This window comes from Aotus nancymaae, unplaced genomic scaffold (assembly GCF_030222135.1).
Source record: "Aotus nancymaae isolate 86718 unplaced genomic scaffold, 86718_ANA_hifiasm-v0.15.2.pri h1tg000016l, whole genome shotgun sequence".
Lineage (NCBI taxonomy): Eukaryota > Metazoa > Chordata > Mammalia > Primates > Aotidae > Aotus > Aotus nancymaae.
The window spans coordinates 71,824,770-71,838,883 of NW_026988428.1; the positions used below are offsets into that span (position 1 = coordinate 71,824,770).

The window sequence follows — 14,114 nt, forward strand, 5'->3', positions numbered from 1 at the left end:
TATATTTCATATTTTAATCAGGCTTTTACTGATGGGCATTTAAATTATTCAGAATTTCTTTTCTTTTCTTTTTTCCCTGACACAGGGTCTCACTCTGTCATCCAGGCTAGAGTGCAGTGGTGCAATCACAGCTCATTACAGTCTCAACCTCCCAGGCTCAGGTGATTCTTCCTCCACAGCCTCCTGGGACGCTAGGACAACAGGTGCATACCACCACATCTGGCTAATTTTTTTTTTTTTTAAGATGGAGTCTTGCTCTGTCATCAGGCTGGAGTGGAGTGGTGCAATTTTGGCTTACTGCAACTGCAACCTCTGCCTCCCGGGTTCCAGCGATTCCCCTGCCTCAGCCTCCCCCATAGCTGGGACTACAGGCACATGGCACCACGCCAAGATAATTTTTTTGTATTTTTAGTAGAGACGGGGTTTCACCATGTTGGCCAGCATGGCCTCAATCTCTTGACCTTGTGATCTGCTTGCCTCGGCCTCTTAAAGTGCTGGGATTACAGGCGTGAGTCACCGCGTCCAGCCCACATCTGGCTAATTTTTAAAATTTCTTGTAGCATGGGGGTCTCACTATGTTGCTCAGGCTGGTCTCAAACTTCTGGACTCAAGCAATCTACCTGCCTTGGTCTCTCAAAGTGCTGGGATTACAGGCATAAGCCATCATTCCTGGCCCAGAATTTCTTGCTATTTTAAATATAAATATTCTCTTATAGATTTATACAATAAATACTCCATAAAGGAAGTGCTGAATTATTTCTATTTAAGACTGCAGTAGACATCACTATTATAAACTGATCCCCACAGAGGTTGTAGGTGGCTATCAGACCCTTGAATTTACCAATGAGAGGTGAGAATGGCTATCACTTGTAGCCTTACTTTGTATTTCTATCATTACGGACATTGAGTTTCTTTTTCTGTATCTTTTGATCCTTTTTTGGTTTATGTTGAATTTTAGAAACTCTTTCTTTATATTAGCAAAATGAGTTCTTTTTGTGATATGAATATATATAACCCCCCCCCACACAAATATATATACTTCCCCAGTTTTTCATTTATCTTTGCACTCAATGGTACTTTTCTTCCATGCAGAAAATTTTGTATCCATTACTACTTGTTTCTGGATTAGACATTGAACTTAACACCTCTATTAAACTTATCTGAGAACTCCAAACTGATCCATGGACCAAATTCAGCGTACTGCTTGTTTTGTAAATAAACTTTATTGAAACACATATTCATTTATTTATGTATTGTCCATTGCTACTTTTGAGTTCTGAGTAAGTTGCAAGAGACTATATGGCCTGCAAAGCCTAAAATTTGTACTATTTCGCCCTCTACAGAAAAAAGTTTGTCAACCCTGTTCTAGACAGTCGAAAAAAATCCCCTTATGATTTCATATAGTACTATTTATCATATAATGTTTCATCTTTGGTCCACTTGGACTTTACTTATGTCTAGGCTAGTGATCCGCTTTTGCTTTTTTCCAGATGGCTTTTGAGCTGTTCCAAACCACTTATAGAAATATTCCATCTTTCAGCTGGGTGCAGTGGCTTACGCCTGTAATCCCAGCACTTTGGGAGGCCGAGGTGGGTGGGTAACCTGAGGTCAGAAGTTCGAGACCAGTCTGACCTATATGGAGAAACCTCGTCTCTACTAAAAATACAAAATTAGCAAGGCATGGTGGTGCATGCCTGTAATCCCAGCTACTCGGGAGGCAGGAGAATTGCTTGAGCCCAGGAGGTGGAGGTTGCAGTGAGCCGAGATCACACCACTGTACTCCAGCCTGGGCAACAGAGTGAAATCCATCTTTGAATGATTTGAAAAGCCACCTTTTTCATATTCTATATTCTCTTTTTATTGGTAGTCAACTTTTAATTTATTATTTTCATTGTATATATTTGATAATCTACATGATCCTTTAATTTTTCCATTTCTAGACTCTCTAGACTGTTCCAATGATTTACAAGTAACTTATTTTAAAATGAGAGCCAATTGAGAATATAATTGCCTTGAAAATAAAAATAATGTTTAAATTGATTAACTGAAATCTTACATTTGTATTTCCAGACAAATACATGTCCAGGCTTTCAAGCTTTTCTCTATCCCTACATATCCAGTGTCACAAAAGCTAAGAGGTTATCAGTAAATTAACTTTTCTAAATACAGTATGCTTTGATTCCCTAATCTGTAATAGCAAGGATCTGGCCTAGCTAATAATGAAGCGTCTTATCATTACCTCCTGTATAACTTTCCCTCTGCCAAGTAATAACAGAATAGATCTCCTTATTTGCTAATCTTTCACATTTTAGATATTACTATCAATGCTCCTCAATTATCAAATACATGAAACTATGTCTTTGAAACAGTAAACCTCCTGAATTCCTACAGGTAGGAACAGAATTAATAATATAAAGGATGTTTCTCACCATCCTTCTGAGGCTGTGCTCCTGCTTCTGTAACTGCTATGGGAGCCACCACGGACACAGGCTGTAAAACACACAGACAGACAAACCACAAAATCTTTAGCTTCAGTCACTCAAACTTTTGCCTCATTGCCTTTCCTATGGTCTTTGTAAAAGGGTAGAAAGACGGTATATGTGATGAAACAGTTATGTCTGAGGGAATTTTCTTTTCTTTCTTTTTTCTTTTAAAGTCTAAAAGTCTGATGTAAAGAAAGGCACCTTTTAGGGCTGGGTGTGGTGGCTCACACCTGTAATCCCAGCACTTTGGGAGGCCAACGTGGGCATATCACTTGAGGTCAGGAGTTTGAGACCAGCCTGGCCAACATGGCGAAACTTAAAGACAAAAACTAGCCGGGTGTGGTGGCGGGCACCTGTAATCCCAACTACTTGGAGGCTGAAGTAGAAGAATTGCTTGAACCCGGGAGGCGGTGGCTGCGGTGAGCCGAGATGGTGCCACTACACTACAGCCTGGGCAACAGAGCAAGACTCTGTCTCAAAAGAAAAGAAAAAAAAAAAGGCATCTTTTAGAAGAAGGAACGTCTACTCTTTCTTGATTGCTTCCTTAATTTTTTCTCATAGGATGCTTAAGGGTATAACTTAGTATTCACAGAAAAGTAGTTTCAATCGAAACATTATTTTATCTGACAAAATTTAGCCTTCTCTAAAACAAAAATACAAAATCCATAGAATTGATCTGTGGTACAATCTAACCAGACATACAACTAGAAAAGTGCCTTTCAAATAAAATCTCTTCCATAGTTACACTCCTGGATCAGCATTAATCTTTCATTAATCTGTCTCATTTCTTTTGGAGAGAACAAGCAGGGACTCTGAATACATGTTAAAGGTATTAATAATGGTTTAGGTTACAGTTTGTGTCCCAGGCATATAATATATTAGGGTTATGAGGAGATTTTATCAAGACTGTAAAAACTTACACCAACTGCAGAAGTCACTGTGATAATCTCTGGACTAAGTGTTCTTCTCAGTTGAGCATCAAGATCCTCTAGAGGTTGCTGAGACTAAGTGAAAACAATCAGAGTAAATACAGTTCCTTAGCACCTTCAGAGCCACTATATACAGCCAATTTAGATAGGACACACTGTTTTATGCTTTGTATTGGCACAACATAACATTTGTCTTTACAGAACATATAAAACTATACTCAAATTTAATATACTGCTTTTTTTGCCACTTTTTCCAGATTGTGTATCAGTCTCTCAAGGCTTAGAGTAGTAGTTCATGTTTTTGCAGTTTAAGAAAAGTCTTATTACATTCTATGTTTGATGTTATTCAAAGTGGTAGAAAGAGTTATTCGTGCTCTCCTTAAAATATATTGTGAAAAATGTACAACGATCTATTGGTAGATTCACTGTATCTCATGTTCCCTATTTTCTTTCTCAATTTCACACATCTTTCTGGGAAGTTGCCCCTATGAATAAAAGATGGCATTAATACATTCTGTCACTATCACAGGATATTATTCTCTTCTTCAGGTCTTCCATGTATACTTCTTCCCTACAGATGGTGGCAGGGAGGTCTGAGTGTTCCATCCTGTTAACCATTCTGTCCACCCCAAGCACACAGCATCCTTCTACCCTTCCATTCTCTAATCCTACATCTGTCTTGGCTTTTATCAGTCTATTCTTGCACAGCCTTCACTTATGCCTTTCCTGCTATATCTAGGAGCTATTTACCCTAACCCCTCCACATGTCTCACTTGCTATTTCTCATCACACTTTATACTCCCTTAGAAGTCTGAATACATGTTTTTAAATGAGAAAATAAATTTAAAACTAAACTACTGATTTATGGACTTTGACAATACACTTTTCCCCAAATTTGGTGGCTAATGGAGTACTTTCTCTATTGGAGCTAATATTTTATTGTGGAAAGTTCCTTATATGGTGTTACTCTCTACATTGGGACCAAAGAAATAGGGATAAATTCCAACTCAGCTTCTCAAATAAGCAATTTACCACGTTTTTCTTATTTCTTATATATGATTCAAAACTAAATTCCTAATTTAGTTTAAAAGTTTACTGGCTTGTCTCATGTCAGAAGCTTTTTCCTGGTCACAACAGACTCACAATTAGTACTTTTCTTATGGAAATTCAACTAAATGTGTTGGTGGTGGGCTAGGGTGGGAAAGGGAAATAAAAAATACTACAGGTAATTCTGACCACCACTGCACTCAATGAGCAGAACTGACTGTGAGATGAATCTCAAGTTCACGTGGTTGGTCTCAGTTCCTCCGTAAGTAATCTTATAATGTTAGCATTTCACTGAGCTGGGTGCCTTTTATTTTAAAAGACACAGCACACATCGTTTTCATGAAACATCATCCCTTATACCTACTTATATGTAAGCTAATTACTTCATTAGGTGGCTAGTAAAAGAAATGATAAACATTCAAGAAAAAAATGGTTGCTCTGGACTCACAGAGAAAGTTTATCAGATGCTATTGTGCTTCTCTTTTCTAAGGCACTTTCAAAGTTAATTTTGATTATATATATGCAATTTCACTATTCTACAGAATGTGAATGATAAAAGGAGCTATATGAGTCTGGCAAAATGTTAGCTTTGCTGTTTTCTTCCTTCATAAGATTTAAAAAAATTAGTATCAAGTGTTTTTGCATAACCTGAAGCAACATTACAAACAAAAGAGCTATGAAGTTTCTTACTTGAAGTAGGACCTGAGTCACTAGCTATACTGTTTTAAAAGGTGTTACTAAGTCAAAGCCAAATAGGCAGAAGCCAAGACCATATAGTGGAGAACTTTAACAAGCTTTGTCAAAAAAAGTAGGGCACAGGAAGAAATTTGTCAAGTCTTGAGGCACCTGGGTTAGAGGTCCTGGAAAAGGTGGCAGTTGCTCGCTGGGCAGAGTACCTGCGGGAATTTCATTACCCACTGGCAGCACCTACAGACAACGAAGGGAAATTCAAGTCCATGAGCACTAAATAGTAAAGACTGAATACTAAAGAGCAAATCAACTAATCTGAATGGACAAACATAAGAATAAAATATATCTCGTTAAGGCATGTTTATCACCAATGTTACACTCTGGTATCGGTCTTAAATAAAGTGTATGACAACTAATGACATTAATATAGTGGTTACTATATAGCTATAAAATGGTATATAAAATGAATAGTAAAATACAGTAAAAAGTTGTTCCCTAGGAAAAACAGAACAAAGGCTGTATGTACGTAAGTGGCAATGTCCAGATATTCTTGAGCTACTTATTTGATACAGTATTTATCAGGCTTTTGCCATGCAAAACAAGATTTTCTGAGAAAACAGTAGTTGGTTAAGAACCATCGGGCAGGTCAGATAACAAAAGGCATCAGAAATCTTATACTATTATCAAGAATTTCTATTTTATCTGAATGAAGACTCTGCATTATCATACTATAAAAAGAACCTCACATCCATGAAATGCAGAAAGATGGCTGAAGCATACAATACAGTAGACGTAACATAGCCTTGTTATTTGGAGAAGGTGGCAGAACATGAGGAAATCCACCACAGCATTAATTAGATAATACGTTCTAGTTACTTCAGTCCTAGGATTAGGACTCCTCTGCATCAATTTCCTCACTAACTTCCAATTTTTTATAAACTCCAAATTGTACAACTGTGGAATCTACAACAAAGCCAAAAATTTGCTTCATTCTCACTGAAACAAAGATTATGAACTGCTGTTATTATGTACGTTTTGCTAACAGATGCATTTAGATCCCTTTTGGGATAGAGACTTCTTCAGTTTGTACCAATTCAGAAGAAATACCCATATTTTACCCAATAATTATACATTCTTGGAAAACTGCAGCATAATTAACCCCCAAATCCTGCCACATTTGAAAAAAAGAAAAATCTCATGTTCATTGTATATATATACCCTCAAATTGCCATCAATTTGTTTAATAAATACTATAAGCCAGGTACCTTTATAACTATGTTTCTAACTTGCAAAGCTGAATTGAAAAATGTACTTATTAGGGAGAAAAAAACGGATATTTATCTAATTATTTTAAAACAAGAATTTTACCAGAGCCTTAGTTAAAGGTGGCTTTGAGGGAGCAGTTCCAGGTTTCATTCCTGACGTAATAGTGCTGACTGGGGTAGAAACTTGCCCAGGTGTGGCCACTGGTGTAACTGGCAAAGCAACTGTTCCTAGTGGTAAATTAGTTGGTGGTAAGCATGTACTTGTGGTAGAAGTCAGGAGTTTGCTTGGTGCAACAGCAGTAGTTGGGATGCTTGGTGTGACAGTACTCTCTATGACTAGTGATGTCTCCAGTGAGACAGAGGCATGCTGAGCTCCAGATGAGCTGTGCTCACTGAAGAGAGACCGCAGCTTTTCTTTCAGAGTCTTTATGTCATCAATCCCAGGAGCTTTGGGTTGTGTATCAGAATCTATTTCAGGACAATGAGTATGGGGCTGGTTGGGAAGCAAAGCTGGTTGAGGCTGACTATGAATTAGTGTCTGCTGTACAGCAGGTACATTGGCAACAGGCTGTACCAAGGGTGGGATACTAGGTACCTGGGGTAATAAAGGTGTAGAAGTAGGTCCTGTTACTTGGGGAAGAATAGTAGTAGAAGCCATTGCTGATGGAATGACCAAAGGATGCACCCCACCAGGTTGATAAACAGAACTAGACACTCCTGTTCCAGGAGAGGAAGAGGAAGATGGTGCAGAAAGGGACAAAGCCAATCCAGTTGTACTGTTATGAGATGTCTTATCTAGTGAATGTGCACTAACTACCACAGTTTCAGCTAAAGTAGGAGTAGAAGTACTACTGCTAAGCTGAATGGATGGCTGTGAAGCTGTGCTTGGGAATGAAGTGGTGGTAGAAAATGATGTTAATGTGGCTCCCACAGTAGTGCTGCCTGCTGCCTGCTGAGAGACTACAGCTGGAGGCTTAGCACCTAGGATAGCAGTACTGCCCCCTGCAGAGGCTAAAGTTGCTGAAGCTGTTATAGAAGGATACAGTGCTGTACTAGAAACAATGCTCTCAGATGTGGATGTGGCAACTTGAAGTGATGGGGATGTAGTAGATATTGAGACTACTGCAGGTATTGTGATACTCGAAACTACACTGGAAAGTACTGGTGATTCAGACACAGGTGGTATAGGGAGACCACCTGAAGTTACCACACCTGTGCAGGTGGCAACTCCAGCAATCCCCTCTTCAGTGGGCACTGTAACCTCAGACTGAATTACTGATGTGGAAATGTCATTAGGAGCGCTGCTTGTTGCAGGGACTGGTACTGTGGGTGCTGCAGTGGTTGGGACTCCAGCAATGCTATTTAAGAAAGGAGGTACTACTGGAAATGTTGGTCCTGTATGACTAAAGTTTGGAGGTGCTGTATTGGGTCCTTCTGTCATTTGGGCATGTCTAAGTTCAGAAAAGGCCTGTTGTAGACTAAGGGATGATGCAGAGTGAGACAAGTTCATTCCAGGGCTCTGAGATGTAGAGGCAGCAACTGCAAAGGAAAACAAAAAAATAAGAATCAGCCCATTCTCAAAGAATGGATTCAAAAGATTGTCCCTGTCAGCCTAAGTCAGTTCCTATAAATATCTATTTTTGATAAAAAATATGCAGTAACCTTAAAACATAGACAATATACTAAGTATAGAAATAAACACATACTACAATATCTATTATACAGGCTATATCTACATATGGCTGTGCTTTTTGGCTTTTTCTGTAATCCTCTCTATTCTTCACTATTTCCCTCTCCCATATGTTTATCTGTTGGTTATAACTTCAGTTTTCTCTTCTTTTTTATTATCTGTGTCATCATAAATTACTGCTTTATGATTAAGCTTTCAACATAGCAAAGGCACTGTAGAATTTACATTAACAATGTGGTAGAATCAGTTCCTTACCTGTATCTGATATTTCACTGGTGAAAAGTTTTGATTCTCGTAATCGACTTTCTGGTACAGGACTCACTATAAACCGTCTTCCAGCAGAATGAACAACTTGAGTTAAAGAACTGGTAGGAATGCCTGGTCAAAAACAAACAAATAACTTAATAACATTATTATTATAAATATTGTTAGACTTCCTTACTGGCACACACAACTGCTTTTTTTTTTTTTTTAGCACTCTGTCACCCAGGCTGGAGTGTAGTGGCGTAATCTCAGCTCACTGCAACCTCCGCCTCCTGGGTTCAAGCAATTCTCATGCCTCAGCCTCCCAAGTAGCTGAGACTTCAGATGCCCACCACCATGCCCAGCTAATTAATGGCTTCTGAAGTTAAAGGTAAAGACAAACAAGAAAATAAACTCACCTATTTGCTGTGGCATGGAAGATGCAGGAATTGGTTGTTTGAACTCTCCTTCCAATTTCTACAACAAACAAAAGTGATTAAATGCATTCTCAATGACTAGGAGAAGCAAACTGCTTGCCACATGTGAAGAGAACATAAATGTTTGTGGTCAGTCATGGGTGTCAGGTGATATCACTGGACATTTTGCATAGCAAATTTAGCACTATTAAAATACTTTAAATCAACAAAGCTTCACTATGGGAGTGGCGAACCTACCTGAGAACCTGAAAAGCCATAATCATCCTTTCCCTGTAGATTCTCCAATCCCTGGTCACCCTCTGGTTCCACGCTGACATCCTCACTGAGCATTTCATCAGCTTTTTCAATAATTTCCCGCACTTGATCCACAAATGACTCTCTCTCTACTGCTAGAATAAAGTCATTGTTCACCTGTAAAAGAAATGTGATGTCAGTCCAATTAGTGTCATTTCTCGAGCTTTATGTCATTCAACTATCACTTTTATGACTTCTATCCTATCTGCATACTTACCTATATTTATTTTGTACTCAAGTTAGCTCTTCTCTTTAAGAACTTCAGTATCTAGTTAGACATAGCCTAGACAAAAACATCACTAAATCACAGGTTGAGTGTGCTAGTTTTATTCACATTGAAGTAAATGCATAACTTTAAATAAACATGGATTACAAAATATGGCATATTTGCCTAGAGCGATGGATATTAAGATCAAGTACTAAGGAAAAACTTAGAACTCCAAATGCAGACATACCATAATTGTTGCTATCTCCTCAGGGTTGTCACCATCTAGGTCAAATTTGAATGTAACCATTTTCCGATTATGAGTCTCTAATTGACATTCTACTACTCGGTCTCCTTTATTTGAAACCTAAAAAGAAAACAGGTAGATCATCTCTGAAGACCATATTCAGCTTTACTACCGAATTTCTGAAAAGCAATGCAGATTAGCACTTGACTTTATGTCTAAGGAAGCACAGTGTTATCACAGCTCCTTGGAGCCCTAGTTTGGAGCACTAGTACTTTGTCTCAAACTGGTAGCAAAAAAAAAAAAAAAACCTTTGAGATGTCAGCCTTTGAGCTACTTACTAAAACACTATTCTTTTTCTAAAAGGTAAGTAGTGCTTTATCATAGAAATATGGAATGTAAGAATATCATTTAGCTAATTATAAGATCCTATACATTCATCAATTCATCTAAGCCTTAAGAAATATTTAAATGATATGAACTGCTGGCCCTACCATAGCTGTATGAACTACATTTTCATTTTTCTAAAAATGTGATATTCAAGTCAAAGAGATTGTTACGATTAAATGAGAAGAGTACTATATAAATTATCTGGCCAGGTGAGGTGGCTCACACCTGTAATCCCACTACTTTGGGAGGCCAAGGTAGGTGGATCACTTGAGGTCAGGAGTTTGAAACCTGCCTGAGCAATATGGTGAAATCTTGTCTCTAATAAAAATACAAAAATTAGCCGGACGTGGTGGCGTCCCAGCTACTTGGGAGGCTGAAGCAGGAGAATCGTTTGAACCCGGGAGGTGAAGGTTGCAGTGAGCCGAGATCATGCCACTGCACGCCAGCCTGGAAGACAGAGCGAGACTCTTCTACCAAAAAAAACTGGCCAGGCACAGTGGCTCACACCTATAATCCTAGCACTTTGGGAGGCTGAGGTGGGCGAATCACAAGGTCAGGAAATCAAGACCATCCTGGCTAACACGGTGAAATCCCGTCTCTACTAAAAATACAAAAAATTAGCCAGGCATGGTGGCACATGCTTGTAATCCCAGCTACTCAGGAGGCTGAAGCAGGAGAATTGCTTGACCCGGGAGGCGGAGGTTGCAGTGAGCTGAGATCATGCCACGCACTCCAGCCTAGGTGACAGAGCAAGACTCCGTCTCAAAAAAAAAAAATTATCTTGGCCAGGATGGTCTTGATCTCTTGATCTGCCCACCTTAGCCTCCTAAAAAAAAAAAATTATCACAAAAAGATAGTTATCTTTATTTTATGAAGTGAGTGGTTTGGATTTGATGACTTCTAAAATCTCTTTAAATGTCAAATTCCTTTAACAAGATGAAACCCATAAATCAGGAATACTTACATTCAAAATTCTTAATTTTGGGCGTGAAGTTTTTTCATGTCGAGAGCGACTCCTCACAGATTTTCGGTAATGCCGTTTTGTAGTTCTTCCTTCATGTCTTCCACTGGAAGATGGGACATTCTCATTGCCATCACTCATACCTGAAGCAACATCTGAATGTGCACTTTGAAATTAAAAAAAAAGTTCAGTTTATGAGATTTAAAGGTGTGATATTTTGGAGTTTCATACCATCCTATTTACCACTCAAGGAAGGAAAAGTCTAGTTTTACGTACCTGTCTATAGAAGAAGCCAAAGTGGTAGGCTGGGTAGGTTGTGGCTGTGCTACTGGAACTGGCTCTGGAGGAACAACCTGAGAGACTCCCTGAGTACTCTGTAAATCAAAAAGATAATTGAAATCTTGGTAGTAATATATTTGTCATTCACTATCCCCAATAATCTACTTATTTTTTTTCTTATCCTTCCCCACTAAGTCCTAGAAGCACTAAATTTACTAGTAAATTCTCAATATTCAGCATCTAGACACAATGGTCTTAACATTCCAAAGGAAGTTTCTAAAGCTAGTCTCTGTTATAGACTGCAATGGTATGAGGTCGGCCAACATATTTTCTAGGCAGTGTGAACCTACAACTTGCCATGCAGCCAGAATTTTACCAGAAGTTTGCAATAAGGCAGGCAGAGCAAAGTACAAAGATAAATTCAGATCTTTCTCCTAGCAGGGCAAAAATGATTGCTGAGAGCACAGGAGGATAAGATACTCTTATGACTGCCAATGGAAACAGTTTGTGAAAGGACAAGAATAATGGCTAAAGTACTAGCTAGAGAAGTGAAGTGCTAATACGGTTAATCTTCTCCAAGGCACACTCACTTCCCAACACAACAGCCAGTGGAAACAAGGACCCCACATTGGCATTTCATTCTGCTGTAAGAAAAAGTCATTCAGAAGTTAGTCTGACATAGTCTCCAAGTCAGTTCTAAACAAGGAGAGCCTATGTTTCCTTCTCTTTTATTATTTTTATCTGGTTATATATATGTTTTATAGATAAACATGCAGTAATCCCATTTACCTCCAAAACTGCTTGCTGGGAGGATGTAGTGGGGGCTTGTGCTAAACTCACTCCTGGCTGGGACACTTGAACCTGTCCTCCTACACCACCCATAGGAACTAAAAGATTTGATTCCACATAAGGCTGTACCACCGTGGGAAAGTACCCAGGTGTAGCCAGTACTTCTGTCGGCATGGGAGGGGACAGGACTGTAGAATGGATGCAAACAGAAGCCACGTTGGAAGGGGGAGCAATATTTGAATCTCCTGGGTATTGTGGTGGCAGTCGAGGTGGGAAGCCCTGTGACAGAAATGAGGAAGGTGAGTTAGAGCAGGTCGGGGTCATTAAATTAGCAAAACAGCAATACATGCCAAAAAAAAAAAGAAAGAAAAAAAAGCACACAGCAAAGAAGAGTAGACAATCTCTTTCTAATAATCTAAAGGGGATATAAAGACCACATTCTTGAAATGAAGTAGTAGGCTGGGTCCAATAGAAGAGACAGGACTCTACAGTAATACTTTAGATTGTTGGTTGTCTCCACCTAGAGACAATTTAAATAGGAACACAATTTCTTCCTAGTTAATCTTATATGGAGGAATGCAAAAATTCTTCCACATAAGAGTCATGTCATGAAATGCAAAAATTCTTCCACATAACAGTTATATCATGAAATGCTAATCTTCCCAATCTAATCCCTGAAGCTTTTCGTTGATACCATGTTGGCTATTGTATTTATTCTACCCATAATATGTAAAAGTTGCCAGGTGTACTATTAACCACATCTAGCATTCAATCAGCTTACAATGAATACTGACAGAACCATTTTTCTCTGAAGAAGTGTCTTAAGAAAAATGGATCAGGTATCACTGAACATCATTACTTAATCCTTTCTCAGAATTTTACTATTTTAGCTTTTCTAATTGACATTTGTTATTGCTAGTTATTCTGACACTCAACTATAAGATTTCCATGTTCTTGATGGTCTACTAGGATCAAACCCCTCTTTTGCTAGCTAACACAATACCTGGTACAGAACATCTCCAGAGGAAAGTGGAACCTCAGCAGCTTGTCCAAGGTTAGCTGGTATTCCCATGGACTGAACTGCTGGTTGTAGGAGCTGTGGGTGAATCTGACTTGGCAGCTGAGTCACAGGCTGCAGAAGGGTTGGAAGCTGACTAGGAACCACAGTTGATACCCCTGGGATCGCAGCTGTTGTAGCAGATGAAGCCAATGTGAGCAGAGGCTGAGTAATGCCAGCTGCCATCGTGATGGGAAGGGATGAGAAACCTGTCTGAGCCGTAGACACATGAGTAGTTGATATGGGAATTTGAGAGACAGGGTACTGAGGGAGTAAGGAAGTAGGGAGTGGCTGTCCCACTGGAAGGAAATGAGCACCAGAGTGGACTGGAACAACTGAGGGTTGTGTCGCAACTGGGATCTGAGGTTCGCCTTGGATAGTTGGTACTGGCTGGGAAACTGGAAGCTGGGAAGGTAAAGAAAAACAAAACAGACAGGCTTTTAAAAAAAAAAAAAAAAAAGCAAGGCTGCCAAAAGCAAGATTTACGTATTAGCCAAAAAGAAGGGGTCGGGGGGACCAAACACCCTGCATATATTAGTGTTAATATGCCTCATAAGAATACGGAAAGGAGAGCAGGAGATAAAGAGGCTAAATAGACTGTTACTATCTACACTTTTTGTTGTAGAAATATTTGCTAATGCTTCAGCACTTGGCAATAAAAAGTGGACCCTTCCATAGACAAGGGGTTTGCTTTTTTTTTTTAAATAGCTTTATTGGGATATATCTTATATACCATAATACTATCACTAAAGTTATGATTGCTATTACAGTAGTTACTGAAATTCAAATGAATTCCTTTCCAGTGGAATTAAGACTTTATTCATATTATTTCTAAAATTCTTAAGTCTAATGTGGCTATATAAAAGTTGGTATATTTAACTGATTCTAGGATGCAATCAACCCTTTCCATTATCTGATCATTTTAACATGTGAGAGATTGGGATCTATCTTATAATTGATGATGTGGTACATAAAATGTGGTACATTTTAAAGTTGATAGCATCCCAGATGTGATGAAACATTAGAGTAACAACACATTGTGCACATATATGCACAACAGTACTCAAAAATAAAGTTGAAAAAAGGTCATTCAGAAGAGCATACCTTCTAC

General features: G+C 38.8%; 1 protein-coding gene across 18 annotated transcripts in view; it reads right to left on the minus strand.

The window, feature by feature from the left end:
• The window catches only part of WNK1 (WNK lysine deficient protein kinase 1), a 145,070-nt gene that overhangs the window by 17,005 nt on the left and 113,951 nt on the right, over positions 1–14,114 (minus strand). For 12 of the 18 annotated variants that reach the window (XM_012434929.2, XM_012434935.2, XM_012434930.2 and 9 more), the window contains 12 exons: positions 12,950–13,408; positions 11,947–12,225; positions 11,155–11,252; positions 10,882–11,044; positions 9,534–9,650; positions 9,022–9,195; positions 8,767–8,824; positions 8,360–8,482; positions 6,518–7,953; positions 5,306–5,386; positions 3,404–3,487; positions 2,430–2,490 (listed from right to left, as the gene is read on the minus strand). In XM_012434929.2, coding sequence (XP_012290352.1) covers positions 2,430–2,490; positions 3,404–3,487; positions 5,306–5,386; positions 6,518–7,953; positions 8,360–8,482; positions 8,767–8,824; positions 9,022–9,195; positions 9,534–9,650; positions 10,882–11,044; positions 11,155–11,252; positions 11,947–12,225; positions 12,950–13,408 — 3,133 coding nt within the window. The remainder of the gene's footprint in view (positions 1–2,429; positions 2,491–3,403; positions 3,488–5,305; positions 5,387–6,517; positions 7,954–8,359; positions 8,483–8,766; positions 8,825–9,021; positions 9,196–9,533; positions 9,651–10,881; positions 11,045–11,154; positions 11,253–11,946; positions 12,226–12,949; positions 13,409–14,114) is intronic. The other 6 variants (XM_012434943.2, XM_012434949.2, XM_012434948.2 and 3 more) reach the window with 3 other exon arrangements.